The sequence below is a fragment of the Pongo pygmaeus genome, chromosome 8 (assembly GCF_028885625.2).
Source record: "Pongo pygmaeus isolate AG05252 chromosome 8, NHGRI_mPonPyg2-v2.0_pri, whole genome shotgun sequence".
Classification (NCBI taxonomy): domain Eukaryota; kingdom Metazoa; phylum Chordata; class Mammalia; order Primates; family Hominidae; genus Pongo; species Pongo pygmaeus.
Window position 1 is genome coordinate 103,990,297 of NC_072381.2, and position 24,704 is coordinate 104,015,000.

The following is a 24,704-nucleotide window of genomic DNA, read 5'->3' on the forward strand; positions in this document are numbered from 1 at the left end:
ATATTTTTCAAAGAATTTATCTACTTTGTCAAATTTGTTGGTATAAAGTTGTTCATAGTAATCCATTGCAGTATTTTTAATGTCTGTGCAATCTCTAGTAAGAATCCCTCTTTCATTCTTGATACTTGCAATTTTGTACTTTACTTCTCATTCTTTCTCTCTCTGTTTCTCTGTCTAGGGTTTTTCAAATTTGTTAATCTACTCAAAGAAACAGTGGTTTTGTAAATTTTTTCTACCACTTGTCTAGCTTCTGCTTTATTGATTTCTGCTTATATCTTTATTTCCTTTGTTTTACTTAGTTTGTACTTAGTTTGTTCTTTTAATAGCTTCTTCAGATAGAAATGGAGATCATTGCTTGTAAATGTTTCTTTTCTAACACAAGCATATTAGGCTATAAATTTATCTCCAAGTTCTGCTTTTGCTGGATTCCACAAATTTTGATATATTGTATTTTCATGATCATTTCAAAATATTTTTCTACCTTTTCTCATGATTTCTTCTTTGATTCATAGATTATTTATTTATTTAGAGATGAGATCTTGCTCTGTCGCCAAGGCTAGGCTGCAGTGGCATGATCATAGCTCACTGTGGCCTCAAACTCCTGGATTCAAGGGATCCTCCTGCCTCAGCCTTCTAAGTACCTGGGACTACAGGCACAAGCCACCATGCCCAGCTAATTTTTAAAAATTCTCCTTAGAGATGGAAGTCTCGCTATGTTTCTCAGGTTGGTCTCAAACTCCTTGCCTCAAGTGATCCTCCCACTGCAGCCTCCCAAGTAGCTGGGATTACAGGCACATACATTATTTTGAAGTGTGTTATTTATTTCCAAATATTTAGGCATTTTATAGATATTTTTGTTACTAATACCTACCTTAATTTCTTTGTCATCCCAAACCATACTCTGCATTATTTCAATTGTTTCAAATTTATTGAGACTCGTTTTACAGTTGAGCATATGGTCCAACTTGGTTAATGTTCTATGTACACTTGAAAAAAATGTGTGTTCAACTGCATTCTGTAAATGTGAACTGTCACTCTGTTTGACAGTGTTATTAAAATCTGCTATATCCTTACTGTATTTATTTTTTTAATTTATTATTATTATACTTTAAATTTTAGGGTAAATGTGCACAATGTGCAGGTTAGTTACATATGTATACACTTCTTTCAGCGATTAACAGGACTAGATTAAAATAAATACCTTACTTAATCTAGTCCTGTTAATTGCTGAAAGAAGTGTTTTTAAATTTCCAACTATGATAGAGGATTTTTCTATTTTTTTCTCCTTTTGTTGTTATCTTTTTCTTTGTATATTTTGAATCTCTGTTCTTCAGTACTGTATTCGATTGCTGCTCTAAACAAATCATCACAAACAGTAGCTTCAAGCAATCCAAATTTATTCTCTTATAGTTCCATAGGTTAGAAATCAATATGGGTCTCATTGGCCTAAAATCAAAGTATGTGGAAGGCTATCTTTCTTTTGGAGATGCTAAGGGAAAATCCATATTCTTGCCTTTTCTGGCTTCTTTGGGATACCAACAATCATTGGCTCATGTTCCTCTTCCTCTGTCTTCAAATCCAGCAATTGTAGGTCAAGTCCTGCTTTTCTCTAACCTCCTCTCTATTAGATCTCCCTATGCCTCCTCTTTATGCCTTCCTCTTCTACTCTTGTGGTTATATTGGGTCCCTCTGGATATTCCAGAATAAGCTCCTTACTTTAAAGTCAGATGATTAGCAACTAATTCCATCTGCAACCTTAATTCCCCTTTGCCATATAATGTAACATATTTACAGGTTCTAGAGATTAGAATGCAGATATCTTTGGGGGAGGTTGGGGGAGGTTCATTATTCTGCCTATCGCAGGACAATACATTTATGATTATTATGTCTTCCTGATGAATTGATCCTTGTATCGCTATGAATAATCTCCTTTTCTGTGGTAATCCTCCTTTTTTTGAAGCCCACTTTGCCTGAAATTAATATAGCTGCACCAGCTTTTTATAACTGCTTGCATATTATTCTCATCCTTTTATTTTCAATCTGTGTCTTTATATTTAAAGCGTTTCTCTTGTAGGCAGAATATAGTTGAGTCTTCTATAGCATCCAGTTTGACAATCTTTGCCTTTTAATTACACTGTTTAGAACATTTACACTTAGTATAATTATTCATATAATCATGGTTCAGTCTACAATTTTGCTACTTGATTTTTTTCCCATTTATTTTTTGTTCCTCTCTTTCTCCTTTCTTGCTTTTTTGAGGTTAATTCAGTATTTCTTATTTTAATTCTAATATGGCTTTTCGGCTATACTTTTTGTCATTATTTTTAAAGGGACTGCTGTAGTAATATAATTTTCACCCTTGCTTATCAGTCTTCTCAGAGTAAATATTGTACTACTTATATAAAAGAACGTTGTAATACTATAATTCCATTTACTGACTCCTCCTTTTCTCATCCTTTGTGGTATTATTGCCATGTATTTTTACATCTACATATGTTATCAACCCCATAATACAATTTATATTTTTGCATGAATCATTATTTTGTGAATAAATTAGGGAAAAAGTAGACTTTTATATTTAGCCACAAATGTACCATTTCCAATGCTCTTCATTATTTTTTGAGCTCCAAGTTTCCTTCTGGTGCTACTGTCTTTCTGTCTGAAGAATTTCCTTTAGCATTTCTTTTTGTTTGTTTGTTTGTTTTTTGAGGCAGAATCTTGCTCTGTTTGCCCAGGCTGGAGTACAATGACACTATCTCAGCTAACTGCAACCTCCGCCTCTTGGGTTCAAGTGATTCTCCTGCCTCAGCCTCCTGAGTAGCTGGGATTACAGGTACTTGGCACCAGCCAGGCTGATATTTGGATTTTTTAGTACAGACAGGGTTTCACCATGTTTATCAGGCTGGTCTTGAACTCCTGACCTCAGGTGATCCACCTGTCTCAGCCTCCCAAAGCATTGGGATTACAAGCATGAGCTACTGTGCCTGGTCTCCTTTAATATTTCTTGCAACACAGATCTACTGGCTTTCATTGATTAAAAAAAAGTCTTTATTTAATTTTCATTTTTGAAGAATATTTTTGCTGGATATAGAATTCTGGCTTTACCTTTTTTTTGTTTATCACTTTAAGAATATTGTTCTGTTGTATTCTGTCCTCCATTGTTTCTGATGTCAAATAAGTCATCATTTTCCCTATATATGAAGTGTTATTTTTGTCTGAATGCTTTAAAGATTTTTACGTTATTTTTGTTCTCAGCAGTTTGAGTATAATGTGCCCAGATATAATTTTCTTTGTATTTCTCCATCTTAGGGTTTACCTAGCTCCTTGAATCTGTAAATTAATATTTTCCACCAAAATTGGGAGAAGTTCAGCTTTGATTTAAAAAAAATTTCTGCCACATTTTCTTTTTCCTATTCGTCTGAACTCTAATTGTGCATATGTTAGGCTATTTGGTATTGGCAATGAGGTCACTGACACTTTGTTCATTTTTTTCCACTACTTTTTCCTTTCTCTTCTTTAAGTTGTATAATTTCTATTGCTCAGTATGCAAGTTTACTCTTTCTTCTGTGGTTTCCAATCTCTTGACAAGCCCATCCAATGAGTTTCCATTTCAGATACTCTTCTTTTCACTTCAAGAATTCCATTTGGTTCTTTTTTATAGTTTCCATTTCACTGCTGATATTTCTCCAGGCTAATACTTCTCAATATGGATATTTTCCCCATAACTCTATGAATATATAATATGAGTTATAATAGCTTCTTTAAAATCCTTGTTAGCTAATTCTAATACCTGGGTCATCTCAAGGTTTCTATTTATTGCTTATCCTCTTCATCATGGTCATATTTTCCTGTTTCTTTGCATGTCTGGTAATTTTTTTATTGTATATAGCAAAGTGTGGATGATATACTACAGAGACAGAAGAATGCTGATTTTGAATCTAGCAGGAAGTTGAATGAATGACTGATCTTCTTGTTCTTGTGAAGGCATCAGTTTATGCTTTTTTTGGACAAGTCTGTTTTGGTTATACTTGAGTCTTAGAGAAAATCCTTAGTCTTGAGACAGACTTTACACCTAAGGCATAACTCTTTTAGATTTCACTGGATAAAAACAAGGTGTTTATCAAGTCCTTCTAAATTTGTGACATTCAAATTCCAACCTCTGTCTCTCATGTGACAAATGGCAGCTGAAATCTCTGTTCAACTTTTTCAGACTTCCAGCTGTTTCTTTTCACTAGGCTCCTTGGAATGTCTCATGAATATATACATTTCAGGGATCAGACAAAGATTTGAGGGAAGTTTATATGCATATTTTGTATTTTTACCTTGAAGTTCCTTCTTTTGAGATTTCCACCCTCAATTTCCAGCCTCCGACTCCTTCTCCTTGACACTTCAAGCCAATATGAGCATGCATTTCTGTTTGAGTTCTAGTTATCTCCTGATGCATGAATTGTTAAATAACTACAGTGAAGGCCAGGTGCAGTGGCTTATGCCTGTCATCTCAGCACTTTGGGAGGCCAAGGCAGGTGGATCACGAGGTCAGGAGATCAAGACCATCCTGACTAACATGGTGAAACCCCATCTCTAATAAAAATACAAAAAAATTAGCCTGGCATGGTGGTAGGTACCTGTAGTCCCAGCTACTCGGGAGGGTGAGGCAGGAGAATGGCATGAACTGGGAGGCGGAGCTTGCAGTGAGCTGAGATCGTGCCATTGCACTCCAGCCTGGGTGACAGAGAGAGACTCCATCTCAAAATAAATAAATAAATAAATAAAAATGATAATAACTACAGAGAAAAAGTCAAATAAAAGTAGATCTCATGTAGTACTGTTCACTTCTTTCAAAGGTTGAATACTTTCCTTTGGTTTCTGCCTTTTTTGGTCATATTGCAGTGTTTTTTTTTAATACTTTATATTTTATCATTGCTCTCTATATGAGGGTTATTACGATACAAGCTACTCCACTATACTTGTAATTATACTTTCTTCTTAATAACTTTTTCTGGGTTTTCTAAATGGGTTGGTGGGCAGGACCAATTATTAAGTCACATATTTTGGTCCTCAAAATACAGCAAACCCAAAAATATGCTTCCAAATAAAAATAGTCAAACTACAGAGATCTGTTTATTCATGACTTCAGACTCAGAATTTGGGCTGTTCAAGCTCCAAGCTCAACATCCCAATACTGAATTGATTCTTCTGGCCATCTATATATAGTGACAAATGACAAATTCTACGTTAGTCTCCCCCACCCTTTTTTTTCTAACAATGTCCCTCAATTTCTTTACATTATTAGGACATCTTCACCTCAGTATTTCTCAGGATTGAAGAAACGTGGCATTTGGCTTTAATTTTCCTGAAGTTCTCCTGGCCAGAATTGCCTGGGATTCTTCCATCACTTTTCCAAGCCTTGACTGAAAACTATGGCTGGAAAAGATAAATTGTAGATTCCAGGTGCTATTTGTCCTCTAATGAATGCTGATCCTGGAGCCAAAAGAAATACAACCCCTTGCTTGCTTTTTAGGGTATTTTTGGAGTAGTTGCAAACAGTGATATTTATCTGGAGACATGGCCAGTATTTTTTAAGTAGTCAATAAACAAAATGTATTTATTAAAAATGTATTTTTACATCATAAAAATAATACTGTGCTCATTCCATTCCATTTGTGCCAGGAAGAGTACTTGAATAGAAAAGAAAAGCTTTCTCTTATCCCTCCCTGTCAGCCATAATAATTAAAGCCATACATTCTTAGCCAATAATTTTTTTATGCTGATATCATTATCTTTCTCTACAAATCCTATAAATTCTTAAAAGTTCAGCCTTTATGCTACATTATCCAGATAGCCTTTTTGGTGAGGACACTGAACAGAGTTTCAGTAAAGGGATGTTATCCTGTTATCAAAGCAGTAGTAGTTAAGACAATAACCCTTGGAGTGAGACAGACACAACTTTAAGTCCAACATTTTCCACTTTCTGTGTAATCTTTGGATTTTCTACAATTTCCTCTAAGTTATAGTAAAATAGAGATTAAAATAGTCCCTAACTCATTTGGTTGTTGTGAGGATCAGATACAATAAGGCATATAAAGTTTAAGAACAGTTCCTGGTACATTGTTATTTTTATTGTCATTGTTATTTTTTCCACATAGTAAATGCCTAATAAACTATTGTCTAAATAAGTACTTGGTGAATTGAATAAGTGGCATTATGGTAGAAGAGAAAAACAAACAAATTACAAAAACAAGTCATAAGGAAAAAAGTAATTATAAATTATTATAAGAGCTATTAAAAAAGAACTAAGAAAAAGAATGAAATGGGGGACCTGTTTTTGGATAGGATCATCAGGGAAGGCCTCTCTAGGAAATGACACGTAAGGTGAGACTTAAAAGATGAAAAGGAGCTGGCCACACGAAGAGTAGGGAGAACAGCATTTCAGGCAGAAGGACTACCATATACAGAGATCCAGAGGCAGATACGCACATGGACCTGAAAGAACTGAAAGACCACTAGTGAGCTGGGACAGAATAAGGGGAGAGTGGCACCAGATGAAATCAGAAAGTAGCAGAGGCCAAACACAAAAGGCCAGTGTGGAGAGTTTGGCTTTTGGTTCAAGTGCAAAGGAGAGACATTGTGGGTTTTCAAGCAAGAGAATGACAAGATCCTCCGGCTTACTCAATCCATGACTCACAGAAACAAACTGAAGGCTGGGTGCGGTGGCTCATGCCTGTAATCCCAGCACTTTGGGAGGCTGAGGCTGGTGGATCACGAGGTCAGGAGATCAAGACCATCCTGGCTAACATGGTGAAACCCTGTCTCTACTAAAAAATACAAAAAATTAGCCGGGCATGGTGGAGGGTGCCTGTAGTCCCAGCTACTTGGGAGGCTGAGACAGGAGAATGGCGTGAACCCAGGAGGCGGAGCTTGCAGCGAGCCGAGATCACGCCACTGCACTCCAGCCTGGGCAACAGAGCGAGACTCCGTCTCAAAAAAAAAAAAAAAAAAAAAACTGAAGAAGAATAAGAATTTCTGAAAACATTTGGAACTTGTTTTTTAGGGAACTTAAGAGTATAAATGTAGACTAAAATATTTCCCATTATGATTGAAGTTATTGATTGCCAGCATACAAAAACACTTTAGGTGGGGAACTTTTCTTCAGAGGGAGAAGCAATCTTTAATAAAGATTTAATCCACTTCATTTTCTTTCATATCTGTAATGAATCCACAGTGGATAGTGTGACCCACTTCAAATAGAGGATAGACAGAAGGAGTACATACGCTAGGCAGGAAGGGTTAGAGTAACTGAGAAAGAGGGCCATTGCCAAGGCCTATGAGGGCCCTGAGTAAAAGCACGGTCTGAGTTAGCACCACATTAGATAAGAGATGATTTGGAAGATATTGTGAAATAGATTTCTCAGAGAAAAGAAGAACAGGATTCCAGTATACAATTAGTGAGACATTGACTGTTCAGGGCTGGACCTTCTAGTAAAAATGCCCTAAGGGAACTTATAGAATATTTAAATTTATTTATCAGATAATTATATTTTTCATTATCCTGCAGTAACAGGTCTTTTCCATTGTAAGATTCTTTCTGCAATGTTGGAGTTTATTCCCTTTCTTGAAGCTGCTTCATCTTGATACCCTTTTTTTAAAAAAAAGCTGCTTCATTTTAGAGACTCACTTGGCAATAATTAAGACCACTGACATTAATATAACAAAATGTTTCCATTTTCCCATGATATATTGAACAATTAAAATTATTTCATGTCTTATACAAGGAAATTTATTCCCAAAGGAAAAGCCTATGGGAAAACAGTGGCATGCTCAGATCCCCATTACCTGTTCACTGATGACAGATCAATTTAAAAGGGTACATAATAGCTGAAATCTCCAAAATGCATCAGTTGTTTTCTTAAATTTTTCTGAAAACAACCAAACAAAATTATAGTACTATGAGACAGTATGTGCCATAAAAACAACTTTGGAGTTACTTTTAAATTTTTTCCTGGAGGATGAAGGATAGCTTATTAAATGTCAGTTATGAACTTGGTGACAGCTAATTATCTTTCATTTCACAGCAGCTGATAATAAGTAAGAGCAAAAATGGTGAATACCTACTGTTGCCAGGTAACTGCATCTACTGTACTTCCTGCCACCTTCATGAATCTGTAAGGAATAGAAAGAAAAAAGATATTACAACTTAGATTAAACCACATCCCCTAAATCAAAAGGAAATAAACTGAGACAGATTAGACCAATCCTTAAGCAGGTATGCTTTCTGAGAGGATCCTCCATAGCCACAATCATGGCCTAGACACAGCTATTGGAGGTCAAACTATACAGAAAGTGAAAGTAACCATACTTCCAGCTCCCCACACATCCCTCACCATCTGGAAATCAAAATCCCAATAAGGCATTCTATCTACATCTGTCTTCCCAAGCCCACGCCTGATGACTCCCACATCAATTTCCTCATAACCAAAACTTGTCTGTCCCATTTCCTATTCTCTAAGGATTCCAATCTCTGCTAGGAAACAAACAGTAATATTTCCCAAGGATGACAGCACAAAAATGCCTTTGAAAAACTTCAGGCTTTCCTAGAGTGAGCATGAGAAAACCCAATTTATTTATACAAGTAAAAAGCACCATCAAATATGCCCCAGTGAGGGGTTGCCACACCTGTCTCAGTGTAGAAAGCTGAGCAGCACAAAGAGAAATCTATTGTCTACTTTTGGAGCAGCTAAGTAGAGTACTGAGTGTTATCTGACAATCATGCTCAGCTCAAAAGGTAAACCAGACTTGGATCTATGAAGTTAAGCACACATCAAAGCCTTGCCAGTGGTTCCCCACCTTCTGTGTTTCTGGAGGTTCCAGGAAAATCAATAGGTCAAGAGGATGCATCTGGGGGCCCAAAGATGACACAGAGTCTCTCATAAATTGCATGTCTGTGAATAACTCAATTACCTACCTCCTTCTCCCTATCCACATGTTCTGAGGCCATGTGCTATCATGGTTATAACTACTAGTTGAGGGAGTCATTTCCCAGTGACTTTAAGATATTCCTTTTAGTCCAGAGACCCTGGTGGGGAACTTTTCTTCAGAGGGAGAAGCAATCTTTAATAGTACTTCTTAACTGAAGAATTCTTCCTCCAGGGAGAAAGATGGTGTTTTGTCTAGAAGGCCCTATCTCTACTTTACCCCAGCATAATCTTGCAAGGCAGATGCATGTTGCTCATGCTGTGTGGGTTGCTGTGTGTTGCCTAAACAGAGGCTCTGATTTGCTGTGACAGCAGAAGAGAATTGAGTCTCTCTGGAGGAGTACATAAGAGAAACATAGGGCTGGATGCCAGGGCTGTTGGTTAGCATTAAAGTGCAGTTTAAAAAAGGAGAGGAAAAGAAGAAGGGGAAGGACAGGATGGGTCTGAGAAAGGGGGAGGAAAGAGAGAAGGAAGAGGAGGAGGAGGAGAAGGAGGACGAGGATGGAGGATGAGAAGGCCACAGAAGCCCTGGCTTGGCCTTTGGCTGAATGGTTTTGCCTTTCTTTCTCCAGTACCATTCAGCAGTCCTCAAGCAAGAAAGTCATTCCCATGACACATGGGAATGATCAAGGAATAATAGAACTGGTTTGATGAGCAGGGCCAAAATGTCAACGTGGGCTGGAGGGAATGTAACATTTACTATGTACCTACTGAGTGCCAGCCATTCACATGTTATTTCTTATAATTCTTAAAAATGCCTTGCTTGGTAAGGTGGATATTGTCAATTCCATTATATAGATTACCAGCTTCCCTATTGCCTAGAGAAGTACATCTCCTAACACTCCAAATAGCCAGTTTTTGATGGAGTCATGCCACCCTTCCTAGCAGCAGCCATTGGGAAGCATGGCACAGATATCCTCTGCTTTTGAAGCCCATGGATTTCTCTTCCTCTTTATCTCATCTCCTTTCCCCAGCCCAGGACAATCTCTTTTGAGTTTGGGAGACTAGCTCCAATCTCCTCACTATTTCTGGCCCTATGCCTCTAAAATTCCTCTTCTGGAATTCAAAAGCCAGAAAGACTTGTGCAGTATTTGCCTTTTCCTCCTGTCACGCGCTATCCTGTCACAGGCACACAACCAGCTCTTGAATGGATAGAAGGAAAATGGAAAAATACAAGGAGAAAGAAAACAGATTAATATTCAAAATATTATCCCTGCCATCTATGCCACTCTAAGCAGGGAAGATCTGATAATAATCTTAGATGTAGGATGGCCCCAGAATAAAGAGGAAGAGATGAAATTTTGTACCTCCTTCTCAGATATTCCAAAAACTAAAAAACCTAGACAATCTTAGACACAAATGTCATTTCAAAGAAAGAAATGTAAAAACAAATGTTTACATGGAATTTACTCCTCCAAAATAATTTCTAAAATCTCTGAAATAGAAATATTTTATGTAGGGACAGGGCCAAGATAGCCAACTAGAAGCAGAGATGATCGGAGGCTGCCATCAAAAAAAAAACAAAAACAAAAACAAACCATAACAGCGAGCCAATCCTGCACCAACAACCAAGGTATTCAGTTTCTGTCATCAGAACTGACTAGGCAGCTGGCGTGACCCACAGACAGGAAGGAAGAGCAGTGTGGTGCTGCAGCCCACCTGGGAGCCACACAGGGCAGGGAGCCCGATCCTCAGCCAGGAAAGGCAGTCAGTGAGTGTGCTACCCAGACTGGGAAAACGTGCTTTTTCCATGGAACTGTGTAACTCATGGATTGGAAGATCTCACTTATGAGCCCACACCAATGGGGCATGGGTCCCAACCATGGAGCTGCGTAGATTCTCAACAGTCACTAAGCTAGAGTCTGCTTAAGCCTGCTGAGCTCCCAGAAGGAGGGGTGACAAGCACCACAGCTGTGGCTCCCTGCTGTCTAAGCTGTTTGAACTCCTTAGGGGAGGGGTGACAGCCAACTCGAGGACCCATAGCTGCCTAACACACTAAGCTCCCAGGGTGGGGGAAGGGCGGCAGCCATCTCTATAGCTTCAGGCTATGCTTTTCCCCTGCTGGAGCCAGGGATGATGGACGGCTTGGTCTCAAGAGGTATCCCCCGCAGCCCAACACAGGGGCTGTGGCAGACTGCTGACAGAGTGCCTTTTCAGGCCTGACCTTGACTCATCCCTCCTCACTGTGTAGGGCCTCTCTGCAGGAACTCCAACAACTTTAGCCAGGGAGTCAGGGACAGAACTCTGATCTCCCTGGGCCTGAGCACCTAGGGGGATGGGTGGCCACAGTCTCCATGGACCAGCAGACTTAGTCTTTCCTCCTGCTAGTTCTGAGGAATCCTAGCAGCCCAGACAAGTGGGTTTCCCCCCAAGTGAAGCACACCCCCTCAGTCAAAGTGCTTCATTAAACAGGTTCCTGTACCCCCTGCCACCCACTGGGGTGAGACCCTCCAACAGGGGTTGTCAGACACCCTGTACAGGAGTGTTTCTATTGGCATCAGGTCAGTGCCCCTTGAGGTCAGAGATCCCAGAGGAAGAAACAGGCACCCATCTTTGCTGTTCTCCAGCTTCCTCAAGTGACATCTCCAGGTGTGGGAGTGAACCAGATGAATAGGGCCTGAACTGAACCCCCAGTGAACTGCAGCAGCCCTACAGAAGAGGGACCTGGCCACTGCAAGAAAAACAAACAAACACAAGGCAAAAACAACAGCATCAACAAAAAAATGTCCCCACAAAAACCCCATCCAAGGGTCAGCAGCCTCAAAGATCGATAGTAGACAAACTCATGAAGATGAGAAAGAATTAGTGAAAAAAAACACTGGAAACCCAAAAGGCCAGAGTGCCTCTTCTCCTCTAAATTATCACAGTGCCTCTCCAGCAAGGGCACAGAACTGGACAGAGGATGCCATGGATGAACTGACAGAAGTATGCTTCAGAAGGTGGGTAATAACAAACTCCGCTGAGCTCAAGGAGCATGTTCTAACCCAGTGCAAAGAAGCTAAGAATCTTGATTAAAGGGTACAGGAGCTGCTAACTACCATAAGCCGTTTAGAGAGGAATATAAATAACTTGAAAGAGCTGAAAAACACAGCACGAGAACGTTGTGAAGCATACACAAGCACCAACAGCCAAATCAACCAAGTGGAAGAAAGGATATCAGAGTTTGAAGACCATATTGCTGAAATAAGGCATGCAGACAAGAATAGAGAAAAAAGAATGAAAAAGAATGAACAAAACCTCTGGGAAATATGGGACTATGTAAAAAGACCGAACATATGACTGACTGGAGTACCTGAAAGAGACGGGGAAAATGAAACCAAGTTGGAAAACACACTTCAGGATATCATCCAGGAAAACTTCCCCAACCTAGCAAGATAGGCCAACATTCAAATTCAGGAAATACAGAGAACCCCACTAAGATAATCTATGAGAAGATCAACCCCAAGACACGTAATCATCAGATTCCCCAAGGTCAAAATGAAGGAAACAATGTTAAGGGCAGCCAGAGAGAAAGGCCAGGTCACCTACAAAGGGACTACAATCAGACTAACAGTGGTCCTCTCAGCAGAAACCCTATAAGCCAGAAGAGAGTGGGGGTCAGTATTCAACATTCTTAAAGAAAATAGTTTTAAACCAGGAATTTCAAATCCAGCCAAACTAAGCTTCATAAATGAAGGAGAAATAAAATCATTTCCAGACAAGCAAACGCTGAGGGATTTTGTCACCACCAGCCTGCCTTGCAAGAGCTCCTAAAGGAAGCACTAAATATGTAAAGGAAAAAAACGGTACCAGCCACTGCAAAAACATACCAAAATATAAAGACCAATGACACTATGAAGAAGCTGCATCAACAAGTGTGCAAAATAACCAGATAGCATCATGATGGCAGGATGAAATTTACACACAACAATATTAACCCTAAATGTAAATGGGCTAAATGCCCCAATAAAAGAGACAGGCTGTCAAATTGGATAAAGAGTCAAGACCCATCGGTGTGCTGTATTCAGGAGGCCCATCTCATGTGCAAAGACACACATAGGCTCAAAATAAAGGGATGGAGGAATATTTACCAAGCAAATGGAACACACAAAAAAAGCATGGGTTGCAATCCTAGTCTCTAACAAAACAGACTTTAAACCAACAGAGATCAAAAAAGACAAAGAAGGGCATTACATAATGGTAAAGGAATCAATTTAACAAGAAGAGCTAACTATCCTAAATATAAATGCACCCAATACAGAAGCACCCAGATTCATAATACAAGTTCTTAGAGACCTATAAAGAGACTTAGACTCCCACGCAATAATAGTGGGAGACTTTAACACCCCACTGTCAATATTAGACAGATGAATGAGACAGAAAATTAACAAGGATATTCAGGACTTAAACTCAGCTCTGGATCAAGTGGCCCTAATAGACATCTACAGAACTCTCCACCCCAAGTCAACCAGATGGCACTTATTCTAAAATCAACCACACAATTGGAAGTAAAACACTTCTCAGCAAATGCAAAAGAATAGAAATCATAACAGTCTCTCAGACCACAGTGCAATCAAATTAGAACTCAGGATTAAGAAACTCACTCAGAAATCACACAACCACTTGAAATTTGAACAACCTCCTCCTGAATGACTCCTGAGTAAATAATGAAATTAAGGAAGAAATAAAGAAGTTCTTTGAAACCAATGAGAACAGAGACAAGACAACGTACCAGAATCTCTGGGACGCAGCTAGAGCAGAGGGAAATTTATAGCACTAAATGCCAACATCAGAAAGCTGGAAAGATGTCAAATCAACACCCTAACATCACAGTTAAAAGAGCTACAGAAGCAAGAGCAAACAAATCCAAAAGCTAGCAGAAGACAAGAAATAACTAAGATCAGAGCAAAACTGAAGGAGATAGACGCATGAAAAACCCTTCAAGAAAAAAAAATCAATGAATCCAGGAGCTGGTTTTCAGAAAAAATTAACAAAATAGATAGACTGCTAACTAGACTAATAAAGAAGAAAAGAGAGAAGAATCAAACAGACACAATAAAAAATGATAAAGGAGATATCACCACTTACCCCACAGAAATACAAACTACCATCAGAAAATGCTATAAACACCTCTACACAAACAAACTTGAAAATCTAGAAGTGGATACATTCCTGGACACATATACCCTCCCAAGACTAAACCAGGAAGAAGTTGAATCCCTGAATAAACCAATAGCAAGTACTGAAATTTAGGCTGTAATTAATAGCCTACAACCAAAAAATGCCTAGAACCAGACAGATTCACAGCTGAATTCTACCAGAGGTACAAAGAAGAGCTGGTACCAGTCCTTCTGAAACTATTCCAAACAATTGAAAAGGAGGGACTCCTCCCTAGCTCATTTTATGAGGCCAGCATCATCCTGATATCAGAACCTGGCAGAAACACAACAAAAAAAGAAAACTTCAAGCCAATATTGAAGCAAAAATCCTCAATAAAATGCTGGCAAACTAAATCTAGCAGCACATCAAGAAACTTATCCACCATGATCAAGTCAGCTTCATCCCTGGGATGCAGGGCTGGTTCAACATATGCAAGTCAATAAACATAATCCATCACATAAACAGAACCACTGACAAAAATCACATGATAATCTCAATAGATGCAGAAAACCCCTTCGATAAAAATCAACATCTCTTCATGTTAGAAACTCTCAATAAAATAGGTATTGATGGAACATATCTCAAAATAACAAGCTATGTATGACAAACCTACAGCCAATATCATACTGAATGGGCAAAAGCTGGAAGCATTGCCTTTGAAAATTGGCCAAGACAAGGATGCCCTCTCTCACCACTCCTATTCAACATAGTATTGGAAGTTCTGGACAGACAATCAGACAAGAGAAAGAAATAAAGAGTATTCAAATAGGAAGAGAGGAAGTCAAGTAGTCTCTGTTTGTAGATGACATGATTCTGTATTTAGAAAGCCCCATCATCTCAGCCCAAAAACTCCTTAAGCTGATAAACAACTTCAGCAAAGTCTCAGGAGACAAAATCAAAGTGCAAAAATCACAAGCATTCCTATACACCAATAGACAAACAGCCAAATCATGAATGAACTCCTATTCACAATTGCTACAAAGAGAATAAAATACCTAGGGATACAGGTAACAAGGGATGTGAAGGACCTCTTCAGGGAGAACTACAAACCACTGGTCAAGAAAATCAGAGGACACAAACAAATGGAAAAACATTCCATCCTCATGGATAGGAAGAATCAATACTGTGAAAATCGCCACACTGCCCAAAGTAATTTACAGATTCAATGCTATTCCCATCAAACTAACATTGACATTTTTCACAGTTAGAAAAAACTACTTTAAATTTCATATGGAACCAAAAAAAGAGCCCAGATAGCCAAGACAATCCTAAGCAAAAAGAAGGAAGCTGGAGGCATCATGCTACCTGACTTCAAACTATACTACAAGGCTACAGTATTTAAAACAGCATGGTACTTGTCCCAAAACAGACATAAAGACCAATGGAACAGAACAGAGACCTCAGATATAACACCACACATCTACAACCATCTGATCTTCGACAAACTGGACAAAACAAACAATGGAGAAAGGATTCCCTATTTAATATATTGTGCTGGGAAAACTGGCTAGCCATATGCAGAAAACTGAAACTTGACCTCTTCCTTACACCTTATACAAACATTAACTCAAGATGGACTAAAGACTTAAACATAAAACCCCAAACCATAAGAACCCTGGAAGAAAACCTAGGCAATATCATTCAGGACATAGGCATGGGAAAAGACTTCATGACGAAAATGCCAAAAGCAACTGCAACCAAAGACAAAATTGACAAATGGGATCTAATTAAACTAAAGAGCTTCTTCCCAGCAAAAGAAACTACAATCAGAGCAAATAGGCAACCTACAGAATGGGAGAAAAGTTTTGCAATCTACCCATCTAACAAAGGTCTAATATCCAGAATCTACAAGGAACTTAAACAAATTTACAAGAAAAAAACAACCCCATAAAAACTGGGCAAAGGATATGAACAGACACTTCTCAAAAGAAGACATTTATGTGGTGAACAAATATATGAAAAAAAGCTCAACATCATTGATCATTAGAGAAATGCAAATCAAAACCACAATGAGATACCATCTCACATCAGTCAGAATGGCAATTATTTAAAAAGTCAAGAAACAATAGATGCTGGCGAGGCTGTGGAGAAATAGGAATGCTTTTACACTGTTGGTGGGAATGTAAATTAGTTCAACCATTGTGGAAGATGGCGTGGCAATTTCTCAAGGATCTAGAACCAGAAATACCATTTGACCTAGCCATCCCATTACTGGGTACACACCCAAAGGAATATAAATAATTCTACTATAAAGACATATGCACATGTATGTTTATTGTAGCACTATTTACAATAGCAAAGACATGGAACCAACCCAAATGCCCAATAATGATAGGCTAAATAAAGAAAATGTGATACAGACACACCATGGAATAATATGCAGCCTTAAAAGGAATGAAATCATGTCCTTTGCAGTGACATGGGTGAAGCTGGAAGCCATTATCCTCAGCAAACTAACACAGGAACAGAAAACAAAACACTGCATGTTCTCACTCATAAGTGGGAGTTGAACAATGAGAACACATGGACACAGGGAGGGGAGCAACACACACTGGGTCCAGTCGCGGGGTGGGGGAGCGAGGGGCGGGAGAGCATTAGAATAAATAGCTAATGCATGCTGGGCTTAAAACCTAGATGACGGGTTTGATAGGTGCAGCATGCCACCATGACACATGTAGACCTATGTAACAAACCTACGTGTCCTGTACTTGTATCCTGGAACTTAAAGTAAAATTCAAAACAAAAGAAATATTTTATGTAAAACTGTTTTATAATCATATACAAATAACCATAATGAAAACAATACTGACATTAATAGAGCTTTGTCATAAAATGCTTTTCAGTTTCTTATATGTATAGCTTCCCATAGTCCTCAAAACAATCCCGTAAGGTAGATATTTCTGTATTTCAGTGGAGGACGTTGTGAGATTATGAGACTTGTTCAAATTCATGTAGTTAGTGCAGGCTAAACTCAGGTTCTGATTCCAAATCCGACCATCTTTCCAGTATCTTATGCTGCCTCCAAGCTGTTTTCACTGAGGCTAGGAAGTATAGTAAACTCTAAGATACAAAAAATTAGCTGAATTTTTGCTTTGAGAAAACACTACCATATTGATTAGAAAAAGGAAAAAGCTGGAGCACCTTCTTTGCTTGTTAGCTTCCTCTCACAGACTTGAGCCCTTCAATGCTTATTGTAAGACAATGTGCTAGATGCAGGTATCAAAAGGTGACTGGCTCAGGGCCTCTGCTACAAGACAACCACAATGAAGCCCAGGAGACAGAAATGTGGACAAGGACATACCAAAGTTTCTGTGTGCTGTAACAGATTGTTAGTTTGTACCAGTAGTACAGTAAGAAGACCTCAGTAAGAGGTGCAGTTAGGTCTGCCTTATGGTGTTAGAAGAAGGAATACAGATTAAGAAAACCTTCACATTGTCTACAATGTTGAATATGAGATTGATAGAAGGGTAGGATTTTGCCAAGAGAAGCAGCCCAGGCAAAGAATAGCATGAGCAAAACAAGGAAGAGTCTAAATGAGCTGTTCACAGAAGTCCAGTATGGCTAGATGTCAGGGAACAAGTAAGGGAATGGCAGGAGGTCAGGCTGGTCAGTTCACTAGGAGCTGCCCTGTGTTGCCTTTATAAGTCTGGCCTTTACCCTTAACAACAAGGTACAAGTCCAGGTCCTATTTACCTTTGTATGATTAGCACCCAACATAATATTGTAAAATATAGCCAGCTCGTCCTCCACATATGTTTGTTGAATTTATTCCGTCTTTAAACACACACAAGGGATTCTCAGGATCAGATTTGCATTTTAGGATCTGGCTAAATACTGAAATGAAAGATACTGGTGAAGATAAGCTGGCAAGAGATTACTACAGAGACATGGGAGGCTTTGAAATGTAGGAATGAAAAAAAAAAAAGGCCCACTTTAGAAACACTGTTGGTGTGCTCAAGAGAAAGAGAGGAATGCCAAAATTTTAATTGCAATAATGAATGCTATTGTCCAGGATAAGACCCAGGAGAGGACTTTCAATGCCACTGGTGGTAAATATATTCCAGTCCTTCTGAATATGCCTCAAATAACTTGAAGTACTAGTCATTGATATTAACAGCGCTGTATTCATAAGAAAATTAAGACCAAATAAATCATTAATGCCCTACTTGGCTAAAAGTCTCTGGACAGGCAATTCAGAACATTTCTAATTTGGCATGTTGAAAATTGGAAACCGGTCCTTCATGACACTATAATCAGGAGATCCTCACATGCACTGAATAGTTTTCTCTGCTATATGTGAGAATTAAGTCCTCATATAATGTTCTATTAACTAAAGGAACATTATATAAAAAATGAGAAAACTATTATTTAAATGTTAGTGATATTTAAAGTTACCGTTATTGTATTCTCTTCACATCTGCACCCTACATCTCAAAGAAAATCCATAATATCTATAATTAAATAAGAAATATCCTGAGCCCATAAGTAGAATAGTATATAGTTTACAGAAAAATATTTTAAAATCAGATATAGAAAAAGAGCTACCATGATCCTACAGAGGAAAATCAATTATTCTTCTTAAACCAATTTATAAGCTTAATGAAATTCGAATAAAAAATCCCAGCAGATATTTTTGAAGCTTTACAAAACCATTCTAACATTCATCTGGAAGAAGCCAAGAAAATTTTGAAAAATTGGAATAATGAAGGGGCATTTATTGGATCTACCATATATTATCATGAAATTTGTAATGATTAAAACATTCAAGATTTAGTAAGGAGATCGATGGAATAAAATTTAAAAAACTATATAAGAATTTATTACATAAAAAGGAATTCAGTATGTGAAAAACTGAAGCATTTTGAAATGTGCTATGTGATTTGTTGTCTACTTGGGAAAAAAATTAAAGTCAGATCCTCACCTAATATTCTGTATAAGAAATCAAAATATTAAAATGTAGTTTAGTTTCATTATATTTAAAAAATCTCAGGCCGGGCGCGGTGGCTCACGCCTGTAATCCCAGTACTTTGGGAGGCCGAGGCGGGCGGATCACGAGGTCAGGAGATCGAGACTATCCTCGCTAACACTGTGAAACCCTGTCTCTACTAAAAATACAAAAAATTAGCCAGGCGTGGTGGCGGGTGCCTGTACCGAGTCCCAGCTACTCGGGAGGCTGAGGCAGAAGAATGGCATGAACCCAGGAGGCAGAGCTTGCAGTGAGCCGAGATCGCGCCACTGCACTCCAGCCTGGGAGACAGAGTGAGACTCCGTCTCAAAAAAAAAAAAAAATTTCAATCACAATTTAATATTTTTAGACAAATTATATTGTCTTTTTAACCACAGTGGTATATTGAAGCAGTAGAAAAGTTGTTTTAGCTAACTTTGAGGAAACACCATTATTAAGTATGTGCTCATGTAAAAATTGCTGTAAGCTACATTTTTTCCTTTTTCCTTCCTAACAAAATGATGAGATCAACTTCAACCATATGGAAGCATTTCTACACTTAGTTTGAGGAGGAAAAAATCAAATTTGCAAACAATGTCAAACAAAATATGCATTTCCAAATTCTAGCAAGATGACCAAACACATCCTTCTCTTTTTAGAAAGACCTCATCTAAAATAGGACAACTATTCTGTTTCCAGAAGTCTTCGAATAACATTTATATTTTTAAAAAACTAGAAAAGGAAAACCAACCACAGAAATAACAAATGAAGAAAAATAATTAAATACAATTCCAAAGAACAGATATTACAGTCAATGAGTTTGGAGTACTCTCCCTGCCCTCATGAACCTTCCCTAAACATTAGGCTTTCTATATCTTATATGCAGAAATCTATACCATTCCTATACTCCATTTTTATATCTGTATTGACACTGTGGAGGACAATTCCAAAAAAGATCATTATTTTATTTGTTCAAATCTAACATTGATAGATTGTTCTGCTCTCTAGTTCTGCCTGTTTCTCGGAAACTGGCCCAAACCACATAAATGAACAACTTCAACACAGCTGCAAAATGCTCAGCAACAGTAATATTAGAGGTGGAATAACATGCACATGGAATAGTGCTGTCAGGAGTGAAATTCCACTGGGAGAGTGAAATTCTGTTTAGGGTCTGGTATTATCCAAGGACTTTCTACCATTCACTTCCATTCTAATCCCTAGATTTAGGTCTATGAAGGTACAAGTTAATGATGACTCAGACTGTGAATACCGACAAGAGTGGAAGATCTTGGTTTTCCAAGGTTGGATGTTTCCATAGCTGAATTATGGTGACAGAAATCTGGACTATGATCTCAGAGGACAAGGGGTCTTTGCCCTCATGCTGATCTTCAGTCACACAGAAAAGTGCAAGAGAGGGAAGAGGACAGGGCCTGTATCTAATGAAATTGGCCAGTGCCAGGCAGACATTTCAGTATTTGGGGGCCTTCCCATCAGGGCCATTCTGCTACTATAGGAAAGAACAAAATATCTCCTTTCATTGTGAGAGTTCCTTCCCCCCCGCCCCACAGGGGACTCCAAATCTGGGAGAATTTCTTTCCTTTGTTATCCACCTGCACATATGACGTATCTGAAATATTGTTGAGCCTTCTCTCCCAGGGCATATCACAGCTCTCTATTATAATAAGGCCCACCTTTACTCATGGTCTTTGGGGTTTGATTTCTACTTCTGGATCACAGATTGCAACCCGAAAATCTGATTTCTGAATTTTGCTCCCAGGAAAGGGGATAAATCCTTCACCAGGAACTGGATATCTAACTGAGTACATACTTTAATAAGAGCATAGCAGCCTGATCTTTCCTGTCCACAAAGAGAATCTTTGGTTATGTTAACTAACACAAATAAGATGTGACAGCCGTTCTACACAAAAGCCTAGGGAAAGCTTGTGAGAAAATAATTCATCCTGAGTTATAGTAAACTAGGCTGAACTGTAGATAAACAACATCTTGGGGCATCTTTCATTTGGTCCAAAGCCACTTACTTTTTCATGGTTAATTATATGTTGAGCTAGACTGGGTGCTACATAGAAGAAATGAAATATTGACCCCTCTCTCTTTCTCCCTTTCCCCTTCTCTCCCTCACCTTCAGTCCTCCATTTCTTTCTCCTTCACTCACTCCTTGTCTCTCCTCTCCCCATCCCTATTTATGTATATTAATAATATCACATTGGCAGTAGACCAATAAATAGTATATAGTTATATGTTTGTTGACTTTAATGGCTAGTGCAGATCTCTATTTAGGCTTCCCTTGGAGCTTATGTTTCCCTTAGTTTGATAGGTTTATAGAGCCTTAAATATACAGGAATTAAGATGGGTGAGACTCTTCGACCAATCCATCTTGTTGATAAAAGTTACTTCCTGGCAGTTTAATTTAAGGAGAATCCTGAATGAAGAAAGGAAAAAATAAGTTAATTACCATTTGCCGATTTACAGGCATTTGGTAAGCAGATTATCTATTTTACAACTCTATAAGGTTGGTATTATTAGTCTTATTTTCTAGATAAGAAATTGTGCTCAAGATCACATAGGCAGTTAATTGCAGAGCTGGGATTCAAACCCAATTCTGATTCTAAAGCCCTTGTTATAACCATGCAGAGTTGGCAAATTTGTACTACAGGTGGTGTTGTTCCTTTTTGCTGAGCCTGTGGTAAGAGAGCTCAATACTCCCTCATTTATCTCACAATTGGCCTAAGAGTTTTTCTCAAGATAGAGTGCCAGGCCCTGTTTACTAAAACTGGCCCCCATGATGAAGCCTATTTGCTGCCAGTGAAGGGTTGAGAGATGGGAGGCTATAGGACAATGTCTGGAACAAGATAGAGGCAGATGTGAGAGAATAACACATTAAGGAGGACCAAATAGATTTGCTTGATTGGAAAGAAGAAAAAGACAGGGAAATGGGAGATGATGAGAAAAGATGATGAAAGAGATCTGGAAGGCTCTGGCTGGAGTTGGAAGGTGCTGGTTAGAAGATCATGATACACACCCCTCGACGGTCCAAAATGCTGCTGAGGAAGTTGTAAAGACTTGGATTCAAGCAAAGAAGGCTCTAATAACCTGAAATGATTTGACCTGGCTGTAGAGCCTGGTGAGAAGGAAGAAAAATGCATCAGGATTTTGTTATGGATTTCACATGAAAAAGCAAACTTTTTCTTTTGGAGTTCAAGCCCTGCTATAAACTTGACTGTAAGTGTGAACACTGAGGAACTGAGGTGGAGAAGAACTGTATTTTATTTTGTATGCTAGACTATTTAGCTTAATTGAAAGATGAAGATTCAGAAAAATAGCATCACTGAATAGCAAGAGAATGGGCCCCAGAGTCAGACACTTATCTGATTTGTGACCTGGCTCCACAGTTAATTAGCCATGTGACCTTGGGTAAGTTGTTTAACCTCCTTGATTCATGTCATATGGAAAGAACAGAACCTATTTCCCAAAAGTGTTGTGAGAATTAACAAGAAAACGAGAAACAAAGGTAGTGCCTGGTACACTGTTGGCACTCAATAAATGTCAGTTTCCTCTTCTTGGTTCTGGTTTTTGAGCTTTGTAAATCATTTAATATTTGTGCACCTACATTCTTTGATATGTAAAATAAAGATAATAAAACTTGCTTTGCCTATATTACAGGGTAGTGGTTCTCATACATTAGTGTGTAAAGAATTCTTTGAGGTCTTTATTCAAAATGCCAATATCTAGCTCACATCCCCACACATCTGCTTCAGGAGATCTGAGCTGGAGCCTAAGAATCATGCTGCATGCTTAGCAATCCCTCTAGGTGCTTCTAATGCAGGAGGACCATGGACTACACTTCTGACAAATTCTAATTTTAGCAGCACCTATAAGGGGAGAGCATTCTTGGAGGGGAAAGCAGGGTTGTGAGGGAAAGAAAAGGGAAGAGAGGAAAAACTGGAAAATAAGAAAATGAGGAAGAATATTTCTCAAGACCATCTGACTAGTAAAGTGTTAAATCGAAGTCTATGTTTCAGGACTCCAGCCTCCATCTCCAATGTTCGACAGACTGACTTCTCTGGTATTAGAGACGGAGAGAAACGTCCTCCATTATAATGACAGTAACTCAAAAGCTTGAGTTTGGGTAAAGAAGTAGTCTGCTTTCTCAATCAGCAAAGAAGGCCTTTTCAGGAACAAAATAAAAGTAAATGAAAGCAAGTTTAGAAGTAACTGGTCATTAACACAATTCTCAGCTAGGGAGTAGACCTTTGCAGTATACAGTACTTTCCTGTCAATGAGCACTGAACAGCTTTGGTCTCTCTAGAGGTGGAGAGATGGAAATTTTCATCTTATAAACTAAGAGTAATATATTGTTATCTTCTCTCCTCCTGTAATTTGGTCAAGTCATAAAACTATTTCATAGCTGAAATAAAATAGAACAATTATTAGGAATAACATCGTGATAATTACTCTGTGCACCAAATTGTACCCAGCTGTGCATCTTCCTGCTCCAAACAAGAAAGTGGTATAAGCAGGTTTTTAGACAGAAAGTAGAGCTGTGATTACCCTCATTATACTGACATGTTATTGTAGCTAATCTTTCTAGTTCCTTTCCTCACTCAATTCTCTGAACTGCTTAGAAAGCTACATTGAGTCATATGCAAAAAAGCTATTAGACTGAAACCTGCCTTTTCATCTTGCAAATATATCTGTTCTTAACAATTGAGGCTCCAGATGACCCAGAGACTTGAAGTATCTGGCTCAAAGTCATTCACACATGGCCGGGCATGGTGGCTTACACATGTAATTCTAGCAATTTGGAAGGCTGAGGCAGGAGGATTGCTTGAGCCCAGAAGTTAGAGGCTGCAGTGAGCTATGTGTGTATCACTGTACTCCATCCTGGGTGACAGGGTGAGACCCTGTGTCAAAACAACAACAACAACAATGAAAACAATTCAGCTAATTGATAATCCAGGTCTCATCTAGTTCCAAAGTGCAGGCTCTTCACCATCCTGCTATATTGATTCACTATTAGAGAAAACAGAAGGCTACTGTTATGTATTAGAAAATTAATCAGGAACTCGTCTGTCATGTGCCAAACTATCACAGAACTCATGAAAGTTAAACATGAAAGGGACATCTTAAATAACTTATTACTATCCACCTATGAGGAGACTGATGTCTCGAGTGGATATCATAGCAATTAAATATCCAAAATTACCTTTGTCTCTATTTGAATTCTCTTCTTGGCATGTACAGACAGGACTGAATTGTCCATTAGGCACAGTAGGCATAGTGCCTGGGAACCACAACACTTTTATAGACCACTTTTTTTTTTTTGGTTAAAATTAGAAGAAAAAAAAACAAGTTTAAGGTTGAAAAAAGTTGTTATATGTCTTTATACCAATGTAGTGTAAATATAATTTTTAATATGTCTTTAAGGAAGGGACTCATGAAGTTAAAAGTGCCTTGGGCCCATAAAAGTCACAATGGAAGTCTGTGTATAGGAATACAGTAAAATTTCCATCCTCATCCACTTATACAGCTTTCACACCTATCCATGCTTTGTGGAAAAGATGGAATCGATAAATCAGGATTAGGCACTTAGTAGAAGTGTTGGTGATTAGACACAACTAAAGACAGAA

General features: G+C 38.4%; 1 protein-coding gene across 2 annotated transcripts in view; it reads right to left on the bottom strand.

Moving 5' to 3' along the window:
* The window catches only part of HPSE2 (heparanase 2 (inactive)), a 741,938-nt gene that overhangs the window by 226,989 nt on the left and 490,245 nt on the right, over nt 1–24,704 (bottom strand). For both annotated transcript variants that reach the window (XM_054503558.1, XM_054503559.1), the window contains exon 6: nt 8,113–8,160. In XM_054503558.1, coding sequence (XP_054359533.1) covers nt 8,113–8,160 — 48 coding nt within the window. The remainder of the gene's footprint in view (nt 1–8,112; nt 8,161–24,704) is intronic.